The sequence below is a fragment of the Malaclemys terrapin genome, chromosome 7 (assembly GCF_027887155.1).
Source record: "Malaclemys terrapin pileata isolate rMalTer1 chromosome 7, rMalTer1.hap1, whole genome shotgun sequence".
Classification (NCBI taxonomy): domain Eukaryota; kingdom Metazoa; phylum Chordata; order Testudines; family Emydidae; genus Malaclemys; species Malaclemys terrapin.
The window spans coordinates 70,918,930-70,946,021 of NC_071511.1; the positions used below are offsets into that span (position 1 = coordinate 70,918,930).

The window sequence follows — 27,092 nt, forward strand, 5'->3', positions numbered from 1 at the left end:
GAAGTATATTCTATTGAATAATTGAATCTACCTGTAAGCATTTCAGAAGCAACTATCATTGTATTAACGAATGACTACTGGAATACACTGCCTTTATCTTTAAACCAGTGATTTCACTCTTTCCACTTTTAATAAACTGAAATTCACCAGTGAAAACTCTCAAAATAAATCTTGCCCTCCACCACCTCAGACAGCTAATGTAACTCTACTGAAGAGAGAAAAAGCTCTTGTTTAATAAAAAAAAAAAAAAAAAAAAACCTCTATGAAGGGCATTTACTCATTTTGCCTTCTTAAATATGAGATACTGTCATCTTACTTATCAAAAAGAGCTTTCTGTAATTCCAGTGTGGTATAGCTGAGACCAAGAGAAATGTTTATTATGCAAAGAGTTGATTAGGTACAAACTACTAATGTTAAACGGCATAAGGAAGACTTATATCAACATGCAAGGTTTTCATTGAGTGGGTTGAGCTCGAAAGCACTTATGCCTGTTCCCATGCCCATCCCTTTCAACAGAGCACTTGAACATAGGCTTAACTGTAAATTGAGGCTTAATGGGACACCAACACCTCATTAAATGCTTTGCTGAATGCGGATGGATTTAAGGCTGGTTCTCTGGTTTCAGATTGTGCAGGTATTGATTCTTCTTGGTGCTTGGTTCAGCTAAGCCATGTTCCTGAGGCGTCACAAATAACAACGCATTCATTCTCCCTGCTTTTAACCCCCCTGTCTTGCTGAGTCACGCGCGCACACACACTCCGGCAATCCCCGGCGGCGCGCTGCAAAGGGACTCTCCCGCTTTGGGAATCGGGGCACGTGATGTTGATTAACCACCCTGCGGGGAGGCTGGGAATGCCGCGCCGCGCCGGGGCTGCGAGCGATCTGTCTGCAGACGCGCCGAGGCGAGGGCCTGGCTCGCAGGTGCTGGGGAGGGACTAGGGAGGAGTCGCCGCTGGGGCTTCCCTGCGCACGTGCGCTGCCGGGATGCAGCTCCAGTGTGAGTATCAGCGGCCTCCCCCACCCCGGGGCTGGCGGGCCCAGCGATCGCTGCTGTGCCTGGAGGGCTGCAGCCTGACGGCCGCGGCTAAGCAGCCCCAGTCCCTGCTGGGGAGAGCGGGTTGGCGAGTCCGGGTGTAGAAAGTGCAAGGAGCGGCAGGCGGCTGGCTCTCCTGACTCTGCCCCTTGCACCCCGCAAGTCAGGTTGGAGGGGGGCTGAAGCACGATCCTGCAGAGCTGAATACAGCACAAAGGGGGGCGGGTTGGAAATTGTAGGTCGGTGCCGTGGGGGCGATCTCTTCTTGTAGTGCCTCCCCAAAGAAAGCCGGGACCCTCCTTTGCTGACTCTTAGGCGGGGCTTCTAATTGTCTAATTAGCGTGGGGCCAGATGATCGGATTGGAAAATCTGCTTGACGCTGGTTGATTTAATTTTGTATCTCCGCAAAGGGGTTCATCATCGGTCAGCAGGAAGCTGACATGTTTATCATTTGAGCGATTGAGGAAACAGGGTTAGAGATTGGGAGGAGGGAACAGCAGAGCAGTGCAGTAGATAAACCCTTGGTGACCTGAATTGTGATGACAGGCTGGACTTGTGCAAACGTATTGGGTAAGGGGAGGTGCATTAGCAGCAATCTCTGCCTTGCTCTACAGTAAATCCACAACATTGCTAAGCTTCATCTTTCCTGTGTGGGACCAAGGGTATTTTGATACCACAAAACGTACACAAGGATCCCAGGCTAGATTTCACAATCTAAACAGACAAGATAGATTACAGGTAGGATCAAGGAGGTATTCCTAGCCCCATTTAACAGATGGGGAGCTCAAACTCAGAGATTAAATGATCTTGCCTTGAGTCACATAAGGAATCTGTAGCAGAACTGGAATTGTACCCAGATCTCCTGAGTTCCAGTTCAATGGCTTCTACACAAGATCTCTCAGTGGGGAAGAGAGATGCACTAGCATTGTGTGGTATACCTGTGTTCTGGAGTAATTTGGGCTTCTGGTAGTAAATTTGTAACTTTAATGTATTTGAAAACCAGACCAGATTGCTTAATTTAATTTTTCCCCAATGGAATTGTATGGAAATGGATTGTTGGTTGCCAAGTGCTGAGTCTGCAAGAAGGCATCTTGACTTGCCCTTGAAACATTGGTATCTGTAAATCTGCTACAGCTTCAAAGCTCAAGCTCTTTGCTTCGCTGGAGGAGTTTGGGGGAAACCTGTTGAGGTGATTCAGATGGGTGATTGAAGTATCAGAGTAAGGAGCTATCGCTCTCCAATAAAACTGGATTTGGAATTGTCTTTTAAAAGGGTTTAAGCCTGTTGAATTGAGGAAGAAAGAGGTGGAGGTAAAACTTGTTTTCTTTGTGTTACTGATTGACAGACATCTGTCAGCAGGGCACTGACATTGGAGTCCTGTATCAAGGAGCAAAGGACTTGAACTTTGATTAATAAATACGTGTGTAGCTCCATAAATGCCCATGGAACGTTGTGCAACATACAAAAGACACAATCCCCGCTCTGAAGGACTTGCTTCTGTTCCTTAAAGTGTTACTGAGGGCAGAATTTGTCCCTTTATCATCACTTTTGTATGATTGCAAAACTGATCTCCATTCTTGATGTGTTAGTGGTGCATTATAAAAATGAATTCAAGTCATTTGTGTGATTGGCTGAACTACTTCTGATGCTATAATCCTTTCACCAGTTTACTCGTCTCACAGTGGCCTTGAAATCTAACAGCTACTTCTATTGGCTGCACTTCTTGTATGACTTATTTTACCTGTTCTGGTGTTTCTATATTACTAGTTGTTCTCCCTCTTATTAGACAACATATACGCTGAACAACAGAAGTAATAAAAGGAAAAGAGGGGGATTCTAGGTATTGTTAAAGAGTAGTTTATACTGTGTTGCTAAGATCTGAGATGCTAGATACATTTGATGTAAACTATAACCGTGCCTCATCAGAACCCTTTTAGTATCAGTGCAAGGTCCCTAAGACCTTGTATGACATCACCATGTCAGTTTATGCACATTACTGTTACCTCATCCTTCCTATTGCTATTTGTGCATGTCATCATCTGTTTATTGTCACAACCTCGATTGTGAGGGACTATCTCTTTACAGCATGTCTGTACAGAGCCTAGAACAATGAGGCCCTACTTGGTACACCACAAACAGTGATAATAGAAATGGTGCAACAATAATTAACAGAGCTTTCTTCCCTCTTACAAAAGAAACAGTTGCTAGTGCTCTGGGTTTGGAGACTGTGACAGACACTAAAGCTAAAATCCTAAGCGTAGAGCCAAGCTCACAAAGGTCAAAAGGCACAGGGCAAAAGAAGGAAATTCTCAATCTGAATTTGCAGTCATGGCAGCTACTACAGGATTTAAGCAGGAGAAGAGAGCCCTGAGGGTGCCTTTTGGGAACAGTGTTTCTGCACAGTTTACAGTTCTATTGCCTATGCTCCTGCCTATCCACCAGCTTCCACAGAGCTTGGCTCTGCAGTGTACAGAGAACTCCTGCAGCCCCTGTTGGAGTTTGGGGAACTCAACTCTTCTGAAAATCAAGCTCATAGAATCCCGCTAGATGGACACTGCCAGTTCTCCCCTTTTCACATCCACCTAGGAGTTATGAGGATTTTTCCACTTCGTGGCTGAGCAGAGCTCTGCATTCACCCTAGCATAGTATCTAACTCATTATTATTCACTTTTTGAATACCACATGTGGGGCTTGGAAACTTTGGATAAGTGAGAGGGGTAGAGGGCCATGCTAGATCTGCTGTTGCTGATGTTTTCCCTGGAGGGGACTGGGAAGCCAGGGAGCAGGGATTTTTTTAACATAAGTCTTTATAAAGAGAGAGAATGCTGTTAGACCATGTGATCTGGTCTCAAAGTCCCTTTCTTTGAAAGAACGGTGGAACATAGCATTGCTTATTTGACACAATGGAGTTCTCTTGGACTAGATGCTATGCTGATGAGTGCTGTATAAAAGCCTAGCTGACCAGAATGCTTGATGCAGGAAATGAGCTGCTAAAAGGAGAAAGTTCTTAAACAGTAATGAATAAAAATCTTCTCCATGGTGGGAGAACCACTTATGTTCACACCTCAACAATTTGTTAAAAGGTTATCTTCATTTGTCTCATTTGTTTTTATGTTGCATCTCTGAATGCTTGTGGTAGAAAGAGTGACAGTCCACAATAGATCTGGTAATGTGCAATAAGAGTTTATTTGATAAGACTTATAGAAAGCTGGCTATGCATGTGTGTTTGTGAAGGTTAGTGGCTATGCTCTGGTGCAGTCATATCACCTGCAGATGCCATGGATACATTACAAAAGTAATTGTTTAAAGATGGCCGTGATAACACTTAATTCAATTCCTCTTCTGTCCATATGGGAAAGGTGTTTTTTTTTTTTTTTAATTAAAGTTAGAGAACCATGTGTTAGCCTGGTTTCTTCACACATAGAGGCACACACAAAAGAGGCTTATTCACAACTAAATTATACATTGTAGAGTATTAGCTGGCATTTTAACCAACAATTTATCTGCACCTGCTTTGGTCTGAGCACAAGCCTGTTTGAAGATGGCTAATTGCATACTGTAGACAAAACTTAAAATATATGGCTGCAGCATCAGGAGCCACGTGAGATCCCAACGAAGGAGTCAGGGGAGGGAGTTATTGATTGAGCATACTTTTTAAAGAAAACTGTCTCTATCATACAAATCATATATCCTGTCGTCATTCAATCCATACAATGGCCCCGACAATATCTGTGAATAGACAGTATCTGTCACTCTGTAGTGAATGGAAGCTTCAGGCAATACTGGTAACCTGACGCATACACAGTAGGGTTAATTGTGTGATTTAGGCAGCGAATTCTGAAAACTTGGTCTTGTATGTTGTTGAACCTTCCTTCCAATAGCGCTGCTTTGTTTCCAGAGTCACAGAATTGCTTTATCAGTCCATGGAGGAGGGGAGGTTAAAACATGAACAAAACATGAGGAGTTGAATATTTACCATTAAAAATCCTCAATAACAATTCTGCATGAAGCATTATAGTACAGAACCCTCTCCTCAATGCGATGGTGTTCCCTTGGGCTGCCTGTGACCCTCCCACACCACCACTACCTAAGAGAGTAACATTATAACTTAGATTACTTCAACTTCTCAGCATCTTAAACGGAATACCTTTTAAGCAGTCTCATCTCTTGAGGGACAGCTGTTATCTTGTAATCCAACCGCATTTGGATGTGATGAGTATTGCTCAGAAACGTTCTGACTTACGCACTGGCAGTAACATAAAGGTTTCCTTGCTGGAATCCTGCCTAGTCCTGCCCACCTAATCTGCCTTCTTTAGGAGGAACAGCCTAAGGAACCTCCTCAGGACCAGCAGTAGCACACAGTAGCTGTCTGCCTTCTCCCCTGGACCATTCCCGTTTCTCTCCTGATTCAAATGGAGTTCAGGTGTTAAAGTTGGTGTGGTGTATGAGCACACTGGCCCCATGGGTTCTGGTGAGTGCATTATTCTAAAATATTAACAGTCTGCTATTATGGGATGCTTTGGGGTTTTTACATGTAAAACTCCTCATGGCTTTGAATCAAAAAGCATTAATATTGTGGAGCTTTGGACCACTTTGAGAGGCATTACAAGAGCTGCAACTGATCTGTGGAAATAGAGAAAGCAATGCTACAGCATATGGGCAGTGAGACTAAAGAGAAAACTATCTCTAACTTTCTAAGCAGTAGAGCAGATGTTTCAGGGCTCAAGCTCTTCTGTCTGCTAGTGTTTTATTGATCATGGTAGTTGCTGCTGTGCATATGCATTATGTTTGTTGATGCCACTCAGCTGAGCAGAAGCAGGAGTTTCATGTTGTTGTGGAGTGAGCTATTTCTTCCATGCCCCTGTTTGCTTGATCAGCAGGTTTGCTCTTAGTTTCTCTAGAACAGCCTTTCTGTTAGCCAAGAAAGAAACATCAAAATGAACCCAGTACAGCTGAAAAAGTTTTGTCTCTTGGTCCAGGCTAATGCTGTCCTTTCGACAATCACTCCTTATAGAATTGTAAACTACAGGCCAGATCTGAAGTGTGTGTATAAATCAGCATAGCTCCATTTATACCTGCTGCTGATCTGACCGTGGTTTTTAAAGACATGATAGTGGTTCGTGGGGACATTTTTTTTAAATTACATTTGTTCTTGAAAGATAATCTGCCCCAGCCACTAGCAGTAATCATCTGAGGAATCAAGAATTGTGCAATACTTCTCCTGTCTGGCAAGATAGGAGCTGGTGGGTGTTTATCCTCCACTTTTACCATCCACCACCCACACAGGTAATAATTAATTACACAGGACCAGACCAGACTCAAACCTAAAGAGTAGACTTCTTAATTTATGCTAGAAAGGACAAGCTCAGTGGAGCAGAGTGATGGATCAGTGGGGATACCAACAAAATCCTATCTCTCAAGGGACCTCTCAATACTTATTGCAATATCAGGTTACATTATACAAACAAGCTCTAGCAGTTTGTATAATGAGTTGGTCTCTGACTCAGTTAATTTCTTTTCAGAGTTTTACAGACCATTTCTAAAATAGCCTTAGTAAACTACATTCACTGGCTGGCCAGTTTCAACAGGTGATCACTAATTTAAAAATCACTGTCATGATATGGCCTTAGGTTGAAAAGCCATTGCATCTAAAAACCCACATAGGGGAAATCAGCGTTAACATCAAGTGAAGACTTCTGCATTGGAAAGAAGAGATGCAACTGGCTAGACCTTGCTCTCTTATCTGCACTATGTTTGTGTAAACCGGCCTTGTCTCCCATTCGGTGTCCTGAAATACAAGATATGTAAGAGGCTGAGACTCAATGCAGCACAAGAAAAACAAAACGACGATTAAATGCTTCCAAATTCCTTTAAGTTTTGCAGCAAATATTAGCAATTCTAGAATTAGGATTTTTACCACTTCTAACTGAGAGTCTAGCTTTAAAGGGGAAGGGGGGAGATGGTGTCAGGGAATCTCTATCCTCAAAGAACTTTGATGCATAACCAACAAAATCCAATCAATTTTTTTTCTGTACCATTTTCAGTTCATTAGTTGGATTCCACTATTCCCTTCAATAGTGACAGGCTTATATTTGCTTCTGTGCAAAGTTCACAACTGCTGCTCTCTCACTGAAACACTACTGCCAGGAGCGGTAGCCTGGGCCGACTCTTTGAATGTTGGCAGGAGTAAAAATGGGGCGTTTGGGGCCCTTCTGGGAGGATATGTCTAGCCTTTAATAAAATTATTTGAGCTACAGAGAGTGGCACCAACATTGTGGTGAGGTGCAGATATGTTCATAACATCCAATGGCTGCCTCTGGGACTGTCAGAACAATTTGTTTCCATTTCAGCTTTATCTATTTCAGCCAGCCAGGCTAAGGTTAAGTTGTTTGTTCCTGACATGTCTGCACAAAGTGATAAATGGAATCTAGTTATCAAGGCTAAATTGCAGAGGCCTTAACGGGCAGTAGGTGCTGTTTGGAGTGTATTTGTAAGGCTAGGTCATATACAGTGATCTGAATTATGTCAGAGGCTTAGATGTTTTTGCATCAGCGCTCCAAACTGACAGATCTGCTCTGTCTCACTCTGCAGCTTCAGTTTAGGGTTGAAGCAGAGACAGCCAATTGTGCTGAACTGTATCTTGACATTCTGTAGTTCTTTCTCTCATAGACGCACTGTAGCATACTTGCAAAATCCTCTGAACTTTTTTAAAATATCAAGACCAAAAAAGGCAGGGCCCATTGTAGCCCTACCAACGTTCCTTTGGTTTAAACCAGGAATTCTCAAACTAGGGGTTGGAACCCCTCAGGGGGTTGTGACATCATTACAAGGGGGGTCATGAGCTGTCAACCTCCACCCCCAAACCCTGCTTGCTTGCAGCATTTATAATGGTGTTAAATATATTAAAAAGGGTGTTTAATTTATTTGGGGAGGGGTCGCACTCAGAGGCTTGCGATGTGAAAGGGATCGCCAATAAAAATGTTTGAGACCCACTGGTTTAAACTGTCTGTCACGTTTTACAGTAATGGCTTAACATGCATTGCTGAGTAATCCTAATGTCATCTTTTGTTACTGTAGTTAGGGAATCCCTTTTCTAACAATCATTCTACACAGCAGAATGCCATAATAGCTGATTGCCTCGCAGGCTGTATTTATTCTTCATACCCCTGTGAGGAACGGAAGTAACAATACCCCATTTTACTGATGAGGCGGTCTGGGTTAGAGCTGGAATTGAACGTAGGTCTCCTTAACTATCAGACCATCCTTTTACCTATGCCAAAAGGTGTTATCCAGGGGTGCCCACCCAAAGTATTTTATAAGGACCACAGCCTGCTTCAACATAATATACTAATCAATTCATTTGTGTTTTGTCATCATGTTTACATTTTAGTTTACATAGGTATATAAATAGACAATACTGTACATAGAAACAACCTATCTAAATACACTTCTACCCTGATATAACGCTGTCCTCGGGAGCTAAAAAATCTTACTGCGTTATAGGTGAAACTGCGTTGTATCAAACTTGCTTTGATTCGCCAGAGTGCGCAGCCCCAGCCCCCTGGAGTGCTGCTTTACCTCATTATATCCGAATGCATGTTATATCGGGTCGTGTTATATCGGGGTAGAGGTGTACATACAAAACAAGCTGAACTTAAAATATAAATCAATACAGGTGACTTTAAATCTTATTAAAATATGTAGCATCAGTTTGGCCCACACAAGGTTGTGCTTAGGTTTATGTAGCTCTCCTGTATAATAAGGTTGGGCACCACTGGCTGACTCCTTATTCTTTTTAACTCTCCCTCCCCTCTCCTTGGAATCTATCCAGCAGCTGGAATAATTCTTTCTTCCTCCTCTTATTTCCAGAAATGTCTTCCCTGCCAGACTTGGAGCTCTTCACCATGGGGATGTGGTCTATCGGCCTTGGGGCTATTGGCGTAGCTGTGACAGGGATTCTTCTTGCTAACACTGACTTGTTTCTCTCCAAACCGGAGGCAGCCTCGTTGGAGTTTTTAGAGACGACCGAGCTAAAATCTCTGGGAGAAGGTAAGAATTGGATTCCTCTGGAAATCTGAGCTCACACTCTACATGGAGTTTATAAAAGTACTTAGGTAGAGCTAATCTTACCGTTTAAGGCCAGGGTTGAAAACAAAGGTTCCTAGGACAAGTGGAGTGTGTTTGGAAGAGATAGGGTCTAGCCTGGGACAACTATCTATTAGCAGGTCAGGGAGGGCATCAAACCACTCTTGTCTTTCCCTGCTTCAGTAAATGGTGTGGGAAGTAGCTGACTCTTCTTGAGAGGGGAAGGATGGTTTTGAAGTGACAGACCTCTCTGAAAAATAAGATGCATCTAATTTTGAGTTAATGGCTGCCAGATGAATGATGATACTACTCAGCTCTTATTTAGCACTCTTCATCCATATATCTTAAAGCACTTTACAAAAGAGATCAGTATTATTATCCTCATTTTACAGATAGGGAAATTGAGGCACAGAGAGGTGAAGTGACTTGCCCAGGGTCAACTAGCAGGCCAATGGCAGAGCTGGGAATAGAATCAGGCCTCTTAAATCCCATCCGGTGCTTTCTTCATTAGGCCATGTGGCCTCCTCTACAGTTCCCTGTTTCTGTGTCGTCTTTTGCAGACTCCGCTGCTTTCTGATCATTCTTCATGTCAGCTAGATAATTTTTCTGCCTAACATACAAAATGTTTTTTTCCTGTTGATTTGCTTATTTCACAAAGAGCACTTTTTTCCAGCCTGTCCAAACCATCACATGCCCGATGATAGGATAGGGATTGGCAGCCTTTGGCCCGCGGCCTGCCAGGGTAAGCACCCTAGCGGGCTGGGCAGGCTTGTTTACCTGCCGCGTCCGCAGGTTTGGCCAATCACAGCTCCCACTGGCCGCGGTTCGCTGCTCCAGGCCAATGGGGGTGGAGGGAAGCGGCGGCCAGCACATCCCTCGGCCCGCACCGTTCCCGCAGCCCCTATTGACCTGGAGCGGCGAACCGCAGCCAGTGGGAGCCGCAATTGGCTGAACTTGTGGATGTGACAGGTAAACAAACTGGCCCGCCAGGGTGCTTACCCTGGTGGGCTGTGGGCCAAAGGTTGCCAATTCCTGTGATAGGAGCTAAAGGGTGAAAACAGACTTGGAGTAAACATAAACAAAAAATTTAAAACCTTTCCCCAAGGTGCTGTGCAGTTTAATTCTATTACAAAAGCCCAAAACAAGGTGGAGAATTATTCAGGTGTGCAAAGTCACATGCAGGAGTCAATAGAGGTTAAAACAGAGAATGCCTCTTTAGAGTTTTCAGTATCATTAATATTGCCTGTTACTCCAGGGTGGGGGGAAAAATTCAAGTGAACACATTGACATCTAATTCACAGATGTACACAGGAGGACTGAAAGAGGATGTTTTGCGCTTGAGCGGGAAGTAACTTATACACCATAATGCTATGTCCAGACATAAGGCCTGATTCTGCATTGCTTACGTTTGACTGTTGAGTTCAGTAGAGTTATAGTAGCACAAAACTTGTATAACATCGTGGAAAATTTGAAAATGAGAGGGGTTTCATTCTATGGCACAAACTGATGGGCTGCTGTTTGTGGCAATAGCTCTTGTTTCAGAACATACGCAATATTATTCAAAACGTGCACCACTAATAAATACAATTGGAGGCAACCAAGCAGGGGACGGAAAGTTAGGATGTTTGGCAGAGCTGGGAGCTGACTCCCATGTGCAAAACTAGAGATGACCATTCATACCTGTTTTTTAAAATTGCTATAAATTCAGGGATCTTAATAAAACTGATACTTTAAAATGGACTTTTTTATATATATATTTAATTGGAATTTAAATACACTTTGAAAATCTCCCCTTCTGTCTTGATTAGAATATAAACCCAAATGGAATACTGAACTGAGAATCTTTCACCATGCTTAGTGTTCTTCATCAGAAGCTGTAGTTATGTAAATACATGCCATAATTCATGCTATTTCTCCCTTATAAGCAGAAGAGAGAACATTCAAGGCAGGTGAGCTATGGAAGAAGAATGGTGCAGTGATCATGGCTGTGCGGAGACCTGGATGCTTTTTGTGCAGAGAGGTATTGTGATGGGCTTGGGGGTTAATTCAGAGAGTTTTGTTCTAGTTACGTGTCTTTGTGTTAGATGTGGCCAGGGAGGCAGTCAGCTAACGCACGAGTTTTGCATATCTGAAAATCTTGTTTCCAATCCCAGATTTGCTCCCACGTGAAAATGAGCTTCGTTTATCTCTGTCTCCATTTGTCAATATTATGGGCTAAATTCTCAGCTGGTGTAAATCAGCATACATCCATTGACTGATGGGGTTATGCTGATTTACACGGGATGAGAATCTGGCCCCACAGATCCAAAATACATTTGGCTAGATAGGTGGTCTGTGATCAAGAGAAGCCCAGAAACGGACTAGCAGGAATCTTGCAGGTACTGATACAGCAGCGTTGCATGGGAGGGGGAAACATCTATCACCAACTTGCTCAAGTCAGTGTTTCATTTAATCCTGGAGATTAAAGTCATTCTTTCAAAGGGAGGAAGGAAAAGCCTGCTGTTCACAATCTGTTCGATACTCTACTGAATGTAAAACCTGCCTTATATTTTGGTCACTTATTAGGCTATTTCCACCTTAGCAATTATGTTATTACTCACCAATTAATAAAACAGAGCAATTAGTCTAGCAACCATTTAATTATAGTGTCTACTTAGTCCCTACATCATAGTATTTCAATCTGTTGCTTAGTCCCTACACTACATAATATTGGAAAGCGTTGTATGCGTCAGTGAATTTAGTTCTCATGGAAAGAGACAGACAGATTGAAATACTATGATCATGGAACACGTCCTTACTGCTGGGGGGATTCTGCGGGACAAAATGTGCCGTGCCCCTCCCTCCCCTCTTCTCTTCCCCCCACCCCCCCCCCCCACCCCTTGGCAGATTTGTGTGTTTCCCATCATAAAATGGCAGGGAAGCAAAGGGAAACGGTGGGGTGGGTGGCAACCATGGGTGCAGTTTTTTGGGGGGGATTGCCCCCTCCAAACAGAGGCAAAGCATGGGGGGGGGCACATGGATGTTACATGCCACTTCCCCCCCATTCTGCAAAGGCAGAACTGCCTAGCTGAAGGAGGCTGTGTCTCTGCTCCACTGACTCTGCAGCTGAACGCCTCCTCCTGGGTCCTAGTGCTAGTTGTGCTCCCCTTCTGTGTGCTGGGAGCTTTCCTGTTTTCTATTCTGTGCATCAGTTAGTGCCTGCGGTGGGGCTGGATACTGGGTAGGTGGGGGGAAGAGGCAGTGGAGAAGGAAGTGGGGATGGAGTAGGGCAGGTGGGAGGGGAATGTGGGAGTGAGGGGAGGGGGATGGAGAAGAAAAGGGGATAGGGTGGAGGGAAGTGGGAGCCCACCATGTGGCATCCCCTCGGCAGCAGCTGCGGCTCCCCCATTAAGCAGGCCCATCGAACCCTCACCCTGACAAGCCCTACCCCCCCCTACACCTGGACCCCGCTGAGCCCCAACCATCTTCACCTGGGTCCCCTACAGAGTACCATTGCCCCTGCACCCTGAACATCCCAACGAGCCTCTGTGCATCCAGATCTCCCACTGAACCACCCACACCCAGATTGCCCCACACAGACACCTCTCACCCCATACCTGGATCCCCCCACACTAAGCCCCTCCACACTTGGATCCTGCTGGGCTGAGCCTGCCCACCCACACCTGGCGCAGAGGGACAGAGCCCCGGGGCATTTCTGGGGCAGGCCCAGCCCTTGCACTGTGTGAGGATCAGGTTCAGCCTCCCTGCCAAGTCTCTGTATTGTGGGGAGGTGAGGGCTTCAAGGTGATCTCCCACCTCAGTGCAGCCAGTGGCCTGTGCTCCCCACTACCGTGCTGGAGCCACGTTTATTTATTGACAAAATTTCCAGAATTTTGCAGAATTTTAAAATATTGTGTGCATAACTTTTAATTTTTGGTGCAGAATTCCCTCAGGAGTAACAGGTAGTGTGCAGGGAGGGATAGAGTAAGCTCCACCCCCCTCACACCCATTGCCTCAACTGTGGACCTCAATTCTGAACTGGAGGGGACCACCACTAGGGAGTGCCACACTCCCTGTCACCCTGGAGGGAAGGGGGGGAGATTTTTCAAAGACATAAAAGACAGTTAGGTACCCAGCTACCACTGACTTGTGCCTTTGAGAATCTCTTCCTTAATCTTTGCCTTCTCTGGTGAGATGGCCAACGGTGGTTTCAGTTGTAGTGGTGGGATTGTGTAGAAGAGATGTGGATACTTGTCTTTCCACAAGGATTGGGGCTAAGACCAGCCGTTTGCTTCACACAGGTCCCAAGCTGTGGGCCATCAGGTGGCAACAGCATGATGTAGTGACACTATGGGCCTCCCCCTTAGAGGTGGCGAGAACCCACAAATCCCATTGAAATTAGTGCTCTGAGAATTGGGCCGTGTGGACTTGGAGTAGAGTTGAGCCAGTGACCTAGAGGGGAAAAGCTCTGTATACCATCATGTATCCCCTAAACCGTCCAGTCCCCTGACAATAAGCAGTCTTCACTGTATTAAATTGTACTTCTTTTAACCAAATTTTAATATGAATCTTAAAAATATCTATGTAAACGTGAGGGAGCAGGTTGCCAACTTAGGAGGAAAAGTCGGTGATCTGAGACTAACTCACTGTCAGTCTCTTGCTGCTCTTTCTACCTGTTTCAGAGTAGCAGCCGTGTTAGTCTGTATCTGCAAAAAGAACAGGAGTACTTGTGGCACCTTGGAGACTAACAAATTTATTACAGCCCACTTCTTCTTTCTCCCACCAACTCCTTGTGGTTCTCACTAGGGGCACTGGGGAAAAGCTTATCCTTGAGATGGACGTAGAAGAGAAAACTACTGTTTAACCATTGGTTTTGCTAGGGTTACCATATTTCAACAATCAAAAAAGAGGACGTGGGGTGCTGCCCTAGCCCCGCCCCCTCCCACTTCCTGCCCCCCTCAGAATCCCCCTACCCGTCCCCCCCCCACCCTAACTGCCCCCAGGACCACACCCCCTATCTAAGTCTCCCCGTTCCCTGTCCCCTGACTGCCCCAACCGCTTTCTACACCCCCTTCTCCTCACAGCCCCCCCAGAATCCCCGACCAATCTAACCCACCCGTTCCCTGTCCCTTGCCTGCCCCAACTGCTCTCTACACCCCTTCTCCTTTCAGCCCCCCCAGAATCCCTGACCAATCTAACCCCCCTGTTCCCTGTCCCTTGCCTGCCACAACCGCTCTCTACACCCCCTTCTCCTCACAGCCCCCCCCGAATCCCTGACCAATCTAACCCCCCCGTTCCCTGTCCCTTAGCTGGCCCCCCACCCAGGCCGAGGGAGAGCTGCGGGCTCCACGTGCAGCCAAACAAATAAGGCTCTGTTTTGCAGGGGAGGAAGGAGCGGGGGAGGGGGAGTGACTCTGGCTGTTAGAGGCCCCAGTGGCTGCGAGTGGCTTTCAATCAGGCACAGCCGTCCAATCAGCCGCACCGCACTCTGCATGAGGGGAAGGGGGAAATCCCGGACATTTCTACCTTATTAGAAATCCCCCCCGGACGACCATTTAAAGCTAAAAAAGCCGGACATGTCCGGGGAAACCTGGACGGATGGTAACCCTAGTTTTGCAGATGATTATATGGTGATTTAAGTGGGCAAAAAGGCCAGAGGTATGCTGAATGCCATAGGCTAAGCTGCAAATGTTCACTGTGTCCTGAGTAAGGGGTGAGGTGTAGTTTTTGCACCACCCCATGAGCAGACCAGGGAGGGAACTGTGGCACACTGACTTTTCTCACTGGTCACACCTTTCTTGCTGTGGGTGGATGGGGGTGGAAATAATCTGTTTCTGGTGCAAACCTGGTTTGCTAGCTGGCAGGGAAGGGCAGAGCCAGGTTCTCCTCCCTGCATGGGAATTGCTGCTGTTCAGTCTGCTCTCCCTCTCTCATTTAGACCGACCAGGTGCATACCCTGCCCAAGGGAGTGGTTTGTTCTCTTGTGTGGGCACATGTTGCCCTCTTTGATGGGAGTTTAAAAAAGCCAAGCAGACTCTGACTTCTTTCTCTGCCTCTGTTCCCCCACCTATGTGTAGGGCTTCCCACCCCCAAGCTACTGAGGGGTACATGGGTTCCTGGTTGTAGGGGAGCTTTTTGTTTTTATAAGCAAAACTACAGTAATGGTCTGCAGCATCATGTTTCAGAATTTTAGACAACTATCATGGAATAGAGAGGTGATTTTCTTTAAAGGGAGTACTCCGTGGTGGCTGGTGCATGCTGAGTTGTCTTGGAGTTTTGCTTAATTATTGTAGAAAGAGAGTCTAAGTATTTGATTTAGGGTAAACAGCAAAGAATTAACAGAACTTTGCAAACAGGTGGGGTGAGGGGGGAGGGCTGGTGATGAAGTGAGTCCAAGAAGCCTTTACTACATTCCCTAAAGGATATATTCAAAAATAGGAGTATTAAGTATACCTCCCATCCCCTACTCACTGACTGTCATAGGGCTGATTCATGCTTACTTATTTCCTCTCTTTATCTCCTCTGAGCTTTCTGTGTGGGGATTGGCAGTAGCAGATTGGAGCTCTGCCCTTACCCTTACACAGACTCACTCTGGCCTGTTGACATCTGCCTTGTAATGTCTGTGGATTTTGCCATCTGCCTTCCCCTGAGTGTTCTACTTGGAACTCTTGATATCTTCCCTAAATTATGGCAACACTTTGTTCAGTCAAGGCAATTCAGTCGCTTCTCCTCATAAACTGGTTGTATGCAGATTGTGCCCTTTAAGCAATAAGTCTGGTGTCGGAGTTATTTTGCATAGCAAAGGCCATGTTCTCCCTTAAAATGCACAAAAGCCCCTCAGCCACTGTATCTGTCACATCTTTTCCCTATTGGAATTGGCACTGGAGGCTAGGAGATGCTGGAAAAGACTTTCCCCCTCCACAAACTGCTTTTACAGTTTCCCTTGCAGTGTGGAAAACCCATAGATGGGTTAGTGTTGCTGCTGCTATCACTACTCCTGGGGGAATTCTATGCCAAAAAATTAAAAATTCTGCAACAAAAAAATAAAAATTCTGTGCACAGTATTTTAAAATTCTGCATATTTTATTTGTCAAAATAATACACTATAATCACACCAGTTTCAATTATTTTTGGTCATTTATTTCGAAATACCTGTCAAACACTGTAACAATACAGACAACAAAAAAGATTCAGGAAATGTTTTTTGACAAATAAATTCCTTACTAGGCATGTTAATACAGAACTCTGAGTAATAATTCACTTATTCTACAATACAGAAGTATATTTACCGCACCCCTCAGAAGCAATGCAAAGGCTTGGGGGAGTCAAGGGTAATGGAAAAGCTGAGGGAGAGGGAAGTAAATTGCTGGGAAGGAGCCTGGGGGTGAACTTGGAGGGTTGTTGGATATGGGTGGGAAAAGTATAGAACAGGTTTCTTTGGGGGATGGGAAGGGATTGTTAGGGAGCTTCCCCCATGCAGACCCTGGCTGACCCCCCCGCCCTCCAGCCTCTCCCATTCAGTTAGGCACATCTGCCCTTGTCTCCATATGTTCTTGCACCCCGTCCACATGTGTCCATCCACCCTCACTCAGACACCCACTCCCCCATCTCCATGTGGCTCTGTGCCCCCACCCAGCCACTCCCGTCCGTATGTAGCTCTGCATCCCCTGCCCCATCACAATGTGGCCCTGCACCCTCCTCCCCCATGTGGCCCTGTGCCTCCACTCCCATTCAACCCCTGCCCCAGTCTGTCCTCCCCCACTAGCCCTTATGAGTCTGAGTCTAGAGGAACCGCAGCAACATTTCAACAGAAGCTTTTTTCTACACAAAAAATTAAAAATAGGCTCATATGGCTCATTAATTATGCACGTGCACAGTAGCGCAGAATTCCCCCAGGAGTATATCACATTGCCTGGGACACATAAAGCAGCATAACTGCTGGTATCTTGAAGGTGCATGCAGAAGAAACACAGTTTCACTGTATACACTAGAAAAAAGTAACTCATTTTTACCTCTTCCTTGTATAATAAAAGCTGCATAGCACTCTTTGATCTGCAGCATGAAAAGGGTACATTCATGGTGTGACATTGTGCAGTCTATATGGTTTTATAAAAACTTGATAATAAGTCATTATAATGTAACGGATAGTTTTAGAGAAAATATGGTAATAAGTGAATATAACGTAACTGGGATATGCTTCATGCAAAAGGTCTCTTGTAAGGTATCATTACAAAGCTTATAATCTACTGAGTGTGATCATCCGATTTGTATAAATGTACCACTCTTGTATCTAAAACTAGAAATATAAAATATAACTCTGAGGGCCTATTGTAATTGTGTAAAGTGTGGGCCATTAAGGATGGTTTGGAATCTTGATGACTCCCATTGTCTGCAGATGGCTGTATTTACAGGTGAGTCTTCCTGTATATGTGAAGTATCAGGGGGTAGCCGTGTTAGTCTGTATCTACAAAAACAACAAAGAGTCTGGTGGCACCTTAAAGACTAACAGATTTATTTGGGCATAAGCTTTCGTGAGTAAAAACCTCACTTCTTCGGATGCATTTCACTCTATGCATCCGAAGAAGTGAGGTTTTTACTCACGAAAGCTTATGCCCAAATAAATCTGTTAGTCTTTAAGGTGCCACCAGACTCTTTGTTGTTCCTGTATATGTGTGTAATGGCAAGTGAGTAATGAAGTCTTGAAATCAACGGCCTGCTAAGCCCAGGGTTTCCAGTTTAATCTTTGGGGGGACCATTCTGTGTGACAGTTGTTTGTGTTTCTCCCTGTTCCTGTACCTGTACGCCATGTCGTCACTCGGTCCTCCCTCCCGCCCTCCTTCTCCTGGTCCATCAGATACTACTTTCGCGCCTTTTTTCTGACCAGGCGCCATAGCTAGCACTGGGATCATGGAGCCCGCTCAGATCACCGCGGCAATTATGAGCACTATGAACACCACGCGCATTGTCCTGGAGTATATGCAGAGCCAGAACATGCCAAGGCGAAACCTGGACCAGGCGAGGAGGCGATTGCAGCGCGGCGACGAGAGTGATGAGGAAATTGACATGGACATAGACCTCTCACAAGGCACAGGCCCCAGCAATGTGGAAATCATGGTGTCACTGGGGCAGGTTGATAACGTTGAACGCCGATTCTGGGCCCGGGAAACAAGCACAGACTGGTGGGATCGCATCGTGCTGCAGGTATGGGACGATTCCCAGTGGCTGCGAAACTTTCGCATGCGTAAGGCCACTTTCATGGAACTTTGTGACTTGCTTTCCCCTGCCCTGAAACGCCAGGATACCAAGATGAGAGCAGCCCTCACAGTTGAGAAGCGAGTGTCGATAGCCCTGTGGAAGCTTGCAACGCCAGACAGCTACCGGTCAGTCGGGAATCAATTTGGAGTGGGCAAATCTACGGTGGGGGCTGCTGTGATCCAATTTGCCAGGGCAATGAAAGACCTGGTAATATCAAGGGTAGTGACTCTGGGCAACGTGCAGTCAATAGTGGATGGTTTTGCTGAAATGGGATTCCCAAACTGTGGCGGGGCCATAGACGGAACCCATATCCCTATCTTGTCACCGGAGCACCAAGCCGCCGACTACGTAAACCGCAAGGGGTACTTTTCAATGCTGCTGCAAGCCCTGGTGGATCACAAGGGACGTTTCACCAACATCAGCGTGGGATGGCCGGGAAAGGTACATGATGCTCGCGTCTTCAGGAACTCTGCTCTGTTTCGAAAGCTGGAGGAAGGGACTTTCTTCCCGGACCAGAAAGTGACCATTGGGGATGTTGAAATGCCTATCGTGATCCTTGGGGACCCAGCCTACCCCTTAATGCCATGGCTCATGAAGCCGTACACAGGCAGCCTGGACAGGAGTCAGGACCTGTTCAACTACAGGCTGAGCAAGTGCCGAATGGTGGTGGAATGTGCATTTGGACGTTTAAAAGCGCGCTGGCGCAGCTTACTGACTCGCTCAGACCTCAGCGAAAAGAATATCCCCATTGTTATTGCTGCTTGCTGTGCGCTCCACAATATCTGTGAGAGTAAGGGGGAGACCTTTATGGCGGGGTGGGAGGTTGAGGCAACTCGCCTGGCCGCTGATTACGCGCAGCCAGACACCAGGGCGGTTAGAGGAGCACAGCAGGGCGCGGTGCGCATCAGAGAAGCTTTGAAAACGAGTTTTGTGACTGGCCAGGCTACTGTGTGAAACTTCTGTTTGTTTCTCCTTGATGAACCCTCCAACCCCCCCCCCCCCCCCGACCCGGTTCACTCTACTTCCCTGTAAACCAACCACCCCACCCCACCCTCCCCTCCCCTCCCGCTTGCAGAGGCAATAAAGTCATTGTTTTTTCACATTCATGCATTCTTTATTAGTTCCTTACAGAGGTAGGGGGATAATTGCCAAGGTAGCCTGGGATGGGTGGGGGAGGAGGGATGGAAAAGGACACACTGCATTTTAAAACCTTAACTCTTATTGAAGGCCAGCCTTCTGATGCTTGGGCGATCATCTGGGGTGGAGTGACTGGGTGGACGGAGGCCCCCCCACCGTGTTCTTGGGCGTCTTGGTGAGGAGGCTATGGAACTTGGGGAGGAGGGCTGTTGGTTACACAGGGGCTGTAGCGGCGGTCTCTGCTCCTGCTGCCTTTCCTGCAACTCAACCATACGCTCGAGCATATCACTTTGATGCTCCAGCAGACGGAGCATTGCCTCTTGCCGTCTGTCTGCAAGCTGACGCCACCTATCGTCTTCAGCCCGCCACTTGCTCTGTTCTTCCCGCGATTCAGCCCGCCACCTCTCCTCTCGTTCATATTGGGCTTTTCTCATCTCCGACATTGACTGCCTCCACGCATTCTGCTGTGCTCTATCAGCCTGGGCGGACATCTGCAGCTCCGTGAACATCTCGTCCCTCGTCTTACGTTTTCTCTTTCTAATGTTCACGAGCCTCTGCGAAGGAGAAACATTTGCAGCTGGTGGAGGAGAAGGGAGAGGTGGTTAAAAAAGACACATTTTAGGGAACAATGGGTACACTCTTTCATTACAAGGTCGCATATTTCGACTTGCAGGCAGCCATCGTAGGCCACAGTGTTTTGGCTTTTTTAACCTTCTTAACATGCGGGAAAGGTTGCAAACAGCAGCGCATTTCCCATATCAAGGATGAATTGGGTTGTCCATTTAAAATGGGGTTTCAATGTAAAAGGAGGGGGCTGCGGTTTCCCGGTTAACATGCGGCACAAACACAAGTAAACCACCCCCCCCCACACACACACACACGATTCTCTGGGATGATCACTTCACCCCTCCCCCCCACCGCGTGGTTAACAGCGGGGAACATTTCTGGTCAGAAGAGCAGGAACGGGCGCCTCTGAATGTCCCCCTTAATAAAATCACCCCATTTCAACCAGGAGAGCTTTCTGGAGATGTCCCTGGAGGATTTCCGCTCCATCCCCATACACGTTAACAGACTTGCTTGCTTTTTTTTTGTAATGTTTACAAATATTTACAAAGTTACACTCACCAGAGGTCTCCTGTGTGCCCTGAGGGTCTTGGGTGAGTTTGGGGGTTACTGGTTCCAGGTCCAGTGTCACAAACATATCCTGGCTGTTGGGGAAACCGGTTTCTCCGCTTCCTTGCTGCTGTGAGCTACCTACAGTACCTCCATCGTCATCTTCCTCGTTCCCCGAAGCGTCTTCCCTGTGTGTTTCTCCAGTGAGAGAGTCATAGCACACGGTTGGGGTAGTGGTGGCTGCACCGCCTAGGATCGCATGCAGCTCCGCGTAGTAGCGGCAAGTTTGCGGCTCTGCCCCGGACCTTCCGTTTGCTTCTCTGGCTTTGTGGTAGGCTTGCCGTAGCTCCTTAATTTTCACGCGGCACTGCTGTGTGTCCCTGTTATGGCCTCGGTCCTTCATGGCCTTGGAGATCTTTTCTAATACTTTTCCATTTCTTTTACTGCTACGGAGTTCAGCTATCACTGCTTCATCTCCCCATATGGCGAGCAGATCCCATACCTCCCGTTCGGTCCATGCTGGAGCTCTTTTGCGATCCTGGGAGGACTCCATGACGGTTACCTGTGCTGATGAGCTCTGCGTGGTCACCTGTGCTCTCCACGCTGGGCAAACAGGAAATGAAATTCAAACCTTCGCGGGTCTTTTCCTGTCTACCTGGTCAGTGCATCTGAGTTGAGAGCGCTGTCCAGAGCGGTCACAATGAAGCACTGTGGGATAGCTCCCGGAGGCCAATAACATCGAATTCCGTCCACACTACCCCAATTCCGACCCGCAAAGGCCAGTTTTATCGCTAATCCCCTCGTCGGAGGTGGTGTAAAGAAAGCGGTTTAAAGGGCCCTTTAAGTCGAAAGAAAGGGCCTCGTTGTGTGGACGTGTCCAGGCTTAATTCGGTTTAACGCTGCTAAAGTCGACCTAAACCCGTAGTGTAGACCAGGCCTTACTTTGTTCTGTCTGTTACTACTTGGAACCACTTAAATCCTACTGTCTGTATTTAATAAAATCACTTTCTATTTAGTAATTTACTCAGAGTATGTATTAATACCTGGGGGAGCAAACAACTGTGCATATCTCTCTATCAGTGTTATAGAGGGCGAACAATTTGAGTTTGCCCTGCATAAGCTTTATGCAGGGTAAAACGGATTTATTTGGGTTTAGACCCCATTGGGAGTTGGGCATCTGAGTGCCAAAGACAAGCACACTCCTGTGAGCTGTTTTCAGGTAAACTTGCAGCTTTGGGACAAGTGATTCAGACCCTGGGTCAGTGTTGCAGCAGACTGGAGTGTCTGGCTCAGCAAGACAGGGTGCTGGAGTCCTGAGCTGGCAGGGAAAACCGAAGCAGGGGTAGTCTTTGCACATCGGGGGGCAGCTCCCAAGGGGGTTTCTGTGATCCAACCCGTCACACATGCCTATTCACCATTTTGCAGGTGGAGAAACTGAGGCACAGAGAGGCTAAGTGACTTGCACACAGTGGCCATATCTTCACTAGGAAAGAATGTGTGTTTAATAAATGCTAAAATCCTAGCATGGACAAGGCAAGTTATAGTATTAATTAAGACTTTTGCTTTAGCCTTTGCTAGGATTTTTGCAAATACATGCTTAAAACTATCCCCCTCTCCTAGTGAAGTCAGCCCTAGTAAGGGTACTGTGAATGAAGGAGTGATTTTAGAGAGGTAGGCATACCTACACTAGCTTTAATCTACCTAGCATGGGTAACAATAGCAGTGAATATGCAGTAGCATGGATCTTTGCACAGGCCAGTAACCTGAATACATACCCACTGTTAGCTGCACCATCTAGATTAAAGTTAGTATGCATATACCCGCCCGCACTGCAATCACACCTTCATTTCTGGTGAAGATGTCTCTATGCCAATAGAAGGCTTAGGACTAGAACTCACTCATATGCCCTGTTTATTACACTTCATTGCATCCACTTTGCACCTCTAGCCACCATCCACCTAAGTGGTTACATGCCAAATGTTGAGTCTTGCAGGCTTCCATCCAGTAGTTAAACCTGGCATCATACTCATTGTCTTCTAGGAGGCTTCTGAGCTTTCCTCTCTCAAACCTCAGCTCGACCAACTTGGCGTCCCCCTCTATGCTGTAGTGAAAGAAAAAATTGGGACTGAAGTGGAGGATTTTCAACATTATTTCAAAGGGGAAATATTTCTGGATGAAAAGGTATGTTTGTATTGCTCTGTTTGTTTTAAGCTTTCTTGAGTCAGCATTTGTATCCACCAAGCCTTTTCAAGCAATCTGCATAGTGTGGCCTGAATGAAACTTAGGTATCTGGAAATTGATTTAATAGCCTTTTGTAGCTTAAGAAATTAATCAGCTTAGATTTTCTATATATAAATTTGCTCAGTTTACAAGCTTAGCTGTCTTTCTGCTGTGTACTGTTGACATGTTCTTGCATGATTTTCCCCCCCCCCCCACACACACACACCTAAGCAAACAGTAAGATCATGCCAACTATTTTTCTCTTTTCTTGCACTGGGATGCACTGTCGGATAATTATCCTGGTATTAAAAACAATAAAATAGAAGGGTGTGATAAGTTCATGTTGCAGCGCAAATGGTAATAATATAATTGCTTGTTGCTATGTTTACTGAAAATTTATGCTGTTGCCAAACACAAGAATTCAGAAATCATGTGTCACACCCTCAAAATCTTGAGGTTTAGAAATCATGATATATGGTTCTTTTATTTGCCTTCTGTTGTTTTTGGATCTTTCTGGGTCATGTTTCCCAACATATCTCTCCAACACTGAGGTCTAGGAACAGCCTCCTTGAGTGAAAGCTCAGGGTCTCTCAATTGCAAGATTCCAAAAGCAGGGACTTTAGGAAAAACAATATCATGAGACTGGTAATAAAATGGTGAGCGGTGGCAACCCGTCCCTTTTTTCCAGCACATGAAAAAAGATAGCCTAGTCTAGAGGGAGTCCTGCCAAGTAGTTCAAAACAAATCTGTTAATTCAAAAACATGCTGCTGATGTCCGCAGTCAAGATGTCCAGGAAGTGAATGTAGTAGGTTGATCAGCTCCATAAATCTGCAATGGCAGCAGTGACAAAAACAACTGGATGTTGCTGATGGTGTGGAAAGTAGATGACCTCTTAATGTTTTAAAGGAACTTCTGTCCTGATAAGATTACTAAAGGCATCATTCAGTTCTGTATACCCAAATATTACTTGTTAGAAACTGTTCTGGATGCAGAGGCTAGCTGATTGCCTTGATTACAGTTAGGAAAGTCTCCTCTGTCACTGTTGTTTCTTGTTTGAGTTTTCTTTGTCGTCCTACAGAAAAAGTTCTATGGTCCTCACAAGCGAAAAATGCTGTCGATGGGTCTTATCCGCTTAGGAGTTTGGCAGAACTTCCTTCGCGCTTGGAAGAATGGATACAGTGGTAACCTGGAAGGAGAAGGTTTCATCCTGGGAGGAGTTTATGTGATTGGTGCTGGGAAACAGGTACTTCTTCATCCCCCTCTTCCCTTCAGTTTCCTTCATGCCCCTATGAGAGCCCAAAGGCCTCCTGCTTTAGCCACTTACTCTTAGAACATGACAAGGCCACAGTCAGCCACTAATTTCTGTCCTGCACTACGTTCTAGTTGTGGGCTTGGGGCATCTCTTGTCTTGTGCAGTGATGTTCACAGAACATCTTGCAATGCCTGACAAACTTCAATCAGCTTGCTGCCCTTGAAAACAAATCTCTTATAATCACTTCCAAATGTTCTGACACTTACCCATTAAGGAGATTTTTCCATCTGCTACTCTTCACTGATGAGCTACCATTCTCTTAAAAATTACAATTGACAGTTCACATAACTTTCCACTCAGCTGGTGGACGTGCCCCTGGTAATGACTTCTCATTTTTAACTTAAAATTTTGGGGGTGACTTTGCACCAAATAAGTGATCTCCCATTACTGGTTATGATGTGTGTGGGGGTGGGAAACCTCAGTCCTAAATACTGTTGCTATTTGTTCATGTTCTTAAACAAACAAAGATTTCATGACGGCATTGACTCAAATCAAACGCTGTATGGAACGAATGATTGATACACATTTTTGATAACCATCCTCGGTTTGTTTACAAAACAACATAGTACAATATACCTGAAAGATGGGCTTGGTGGTTAAATCCAGATTCATAGTTCATCACATTTTGGAAAAAATCAGCTCTAGATCCAACTCGGGGTCCATCTTTAAATATAACATCCTAAAGACTTACTGTATAGTATGATTTTATCAAATGGTTTTGTAAAATTTAAGAGTATGGAGATAAATGTGTAGCAGATTTTATAAATTGTGATTTAAAACAGCAAAAAACTTGGACTTAAATTTCCAAAGGTGGCATGCCAGCACCTTCTAAAAATCAGGCCCCCTTTAAATTGTCTCAAGTTGGGCTCCCAAAAAATCACTAGTCGCCTTTGGAAATTTAGTCCCGGGTAATTGATACTGCCAAGAAACATTTGCTTGTTCAGTAATCACACAGATCGTCAAAGCAAGATTTAGAATGTGGGGGTGTCTGTCTGTCTTGAAAGTGCCGAAGATTAGGGTGCTACCAGGGTATAAATAATTTATATAAAGTATGCAACAAATGTCATGTATACACAGTCTACTGTAAATCTGTTTTAGCTATATCTGTGTTATGGGAACTTCTAACTTGCTGTTTGGTTAAATGTGCTTAGAGCCTAATGGTTAGGGCCCTACCAAATTCATGGTCCATTTTGGTCAATTTCATGGTCATAGGATTTTAAAAATCGTAAATTTCATGATTTCAGCTATTTAAATCTGAAATTTCATAGTGTTGTAATTTTAGGGGTCTTGACCCATAAAGGAGTTGTGAGGGGGTCCCAAGGTTATGGCGGGGGCGGGTTTGCAGTACTGCTACCCTTACTTCTGCTCTGCTGGTGATGGTGGCACTGCCTTCAGAGCTGGGCATCTGGAGAGCGGCAGTGGCTGCTGGCCGGGAGCACAGCTCTGAAGGCAGACCTGCCACCAGCAGCAACACAGAAGTAAGGATGGCATGGCATGGTATTGCCATCCTTACTTCTGCGCTGCTGCTGGCGGGGCACTGCCTTCAGAGCTGGGTGCCGGCTAACAGCTGCTGCTCCGCAGCTGCCCAGATCTGAAGGCAATGCATAAGTAAGGGTGGCAATACTGTGACCCCCTGCTAAAATAACCTTGTGACCTCCCCCCACAACTCCCTTTTGGGTTAGGATCCCCAATTTGAGAAACACTGGTCTCCCCTGTGAAATCTTTATACTTTAGGGTAAAAGCACACAAAAGACCAGATTTCATAGTCCGTGACGCGTTTTTCCTGGCCATGAATTTGGTAGGGCCCTACTAATGGTGCTTCCATGGCCTTGATCAGGTTACTTGAAATTTGTATTTGCACTAATCTTCCTGAGATGGAAGTGTGAATGTACTGTAAGAAGAGTTTATCTAGTTTATAAGAAAATGCCACAACATGTATCCTTGCATAACGTGCCCTAACATAAGTAATATGAGGGGAAACTCATATATTTGTTTGGTTGACTTGATTAATCCTGTATCTGAGAAATTGGATCATATTGTCTTTTACTCCTTGTTTCTCAGTCAGACAGAAAGTAAAACGCAACGTTTTTGAGTTCCTAAATACTGCATTCTATTTAAATGTATCCCCATATAAAAAGGAATCACTGCACTTTTTTCCTTTCCCTCTCACTAGGGTGTTCTCTTGGAGCATCGAGAGAGAGAATTTGGAGACAAAGTGAGCCTTCAGTCTGTCCTTGAAGCTGCTGAGAAGATAAAACCACAAGCTGCAGACACTGACTAATAGTTACACATGTTCAGTCTTGGCTCGAAAATGTAGAACATGTCTGTATGTGAACATGCAGTGTAATTGCTTTCTTAGACTATTCAGTAATCGCTCAGCTGGAGAATTCTCTCTGAAACTAGTCAACAAATGAACAACCTCTTTGATGGTAGCTGACTTGTTTGTGCTTTGTAGCCCCTCAGCCACCCACTGTTTCTACTAGTTTTTTGTCTCTTACCGCATTAATGAAAGGCTGGGCCCAAAATCTTAAGGCGTAACCTAGATGGGTCCAGTTAGAGCCAGAAAAATAAGAATATCTGGGTGCCTGGGGAGTAGGACATTGCTAAAGCAGGAGTAAGTGAGGTTGAAAGATAATAAAAATTATGTAAATGAAATGTCTTGGTTTTCAAATTTCTAATTTTATTAAAATAGTTAGAAGCCTCTGTGTTGATGGGAGATTAAAACTTGTCCAGACTTTCTCCTTGCACTGAGAATCTTAGACACATGTCTGATTGCTACAGTTTTTACATATGGGGTCAATTCTGCTCCCTTTGATTTCAGTGGTAGTTCTGCCATTGGCTTTGTTTGAATGAAGATGGTGCCTTATATGCTTCATATTCTGATTTGTAAGGAAAATTAAAAGTCAGCATTGGACTTATTTAAAAGGTGGTGATAATGACCACAAGGTGGGACGTGC

At 45.4% G+C, this 27,092-nt stretch overlaps 1 protein-coding gene across 5 annotated transcripts; it reads left to right on the forward strand.

The window, feature by feature from the left end:
• The first annotated feature begins 836 nt into the window (after positions 1-836).
• PRXL2A (peroxiredoxin like 2A) lies at positions 837-26,790 on the forward strand. Of its 5 annotated transcripts, none has more exons than XM_054034419.1 (6): positions 837-997; positions 8,903-9,082; positions 11,044-11,138; positions 22,643-22,783; positions 23,902-24,066; positions 26,309-26,790. In XM_054034419.1, the coding sequence occupies exons 2-6, from the start codon at positions 8,905-8,907 to the stop codon at positions 26,414-26,416; spliced, it is 687 nt and encodes a 228-aa protein (XP_053890394.1). In that variant the 5' UTR covers positions 837-997; positions 8,903-8,904; the 3' UTR covers positions 26,417-26,790. The 5 variants fall into 5 exon arrangements, with proteins under 5 accessions (XP_053890394.1, XP_053890395.1, XP_053890396.1 ...); XM_054034420.1 differs by lacking the exon at positions 837-997 and adding an exon at positions 1,028-1,200; XM_054034421.1 differs by lacking the exon at positions 837-997 and adding an exon at positions 1,693-1,771.
• The last annotated feature ends 302 nt before the right edge of the window (positions 26,791-27,092 follow it).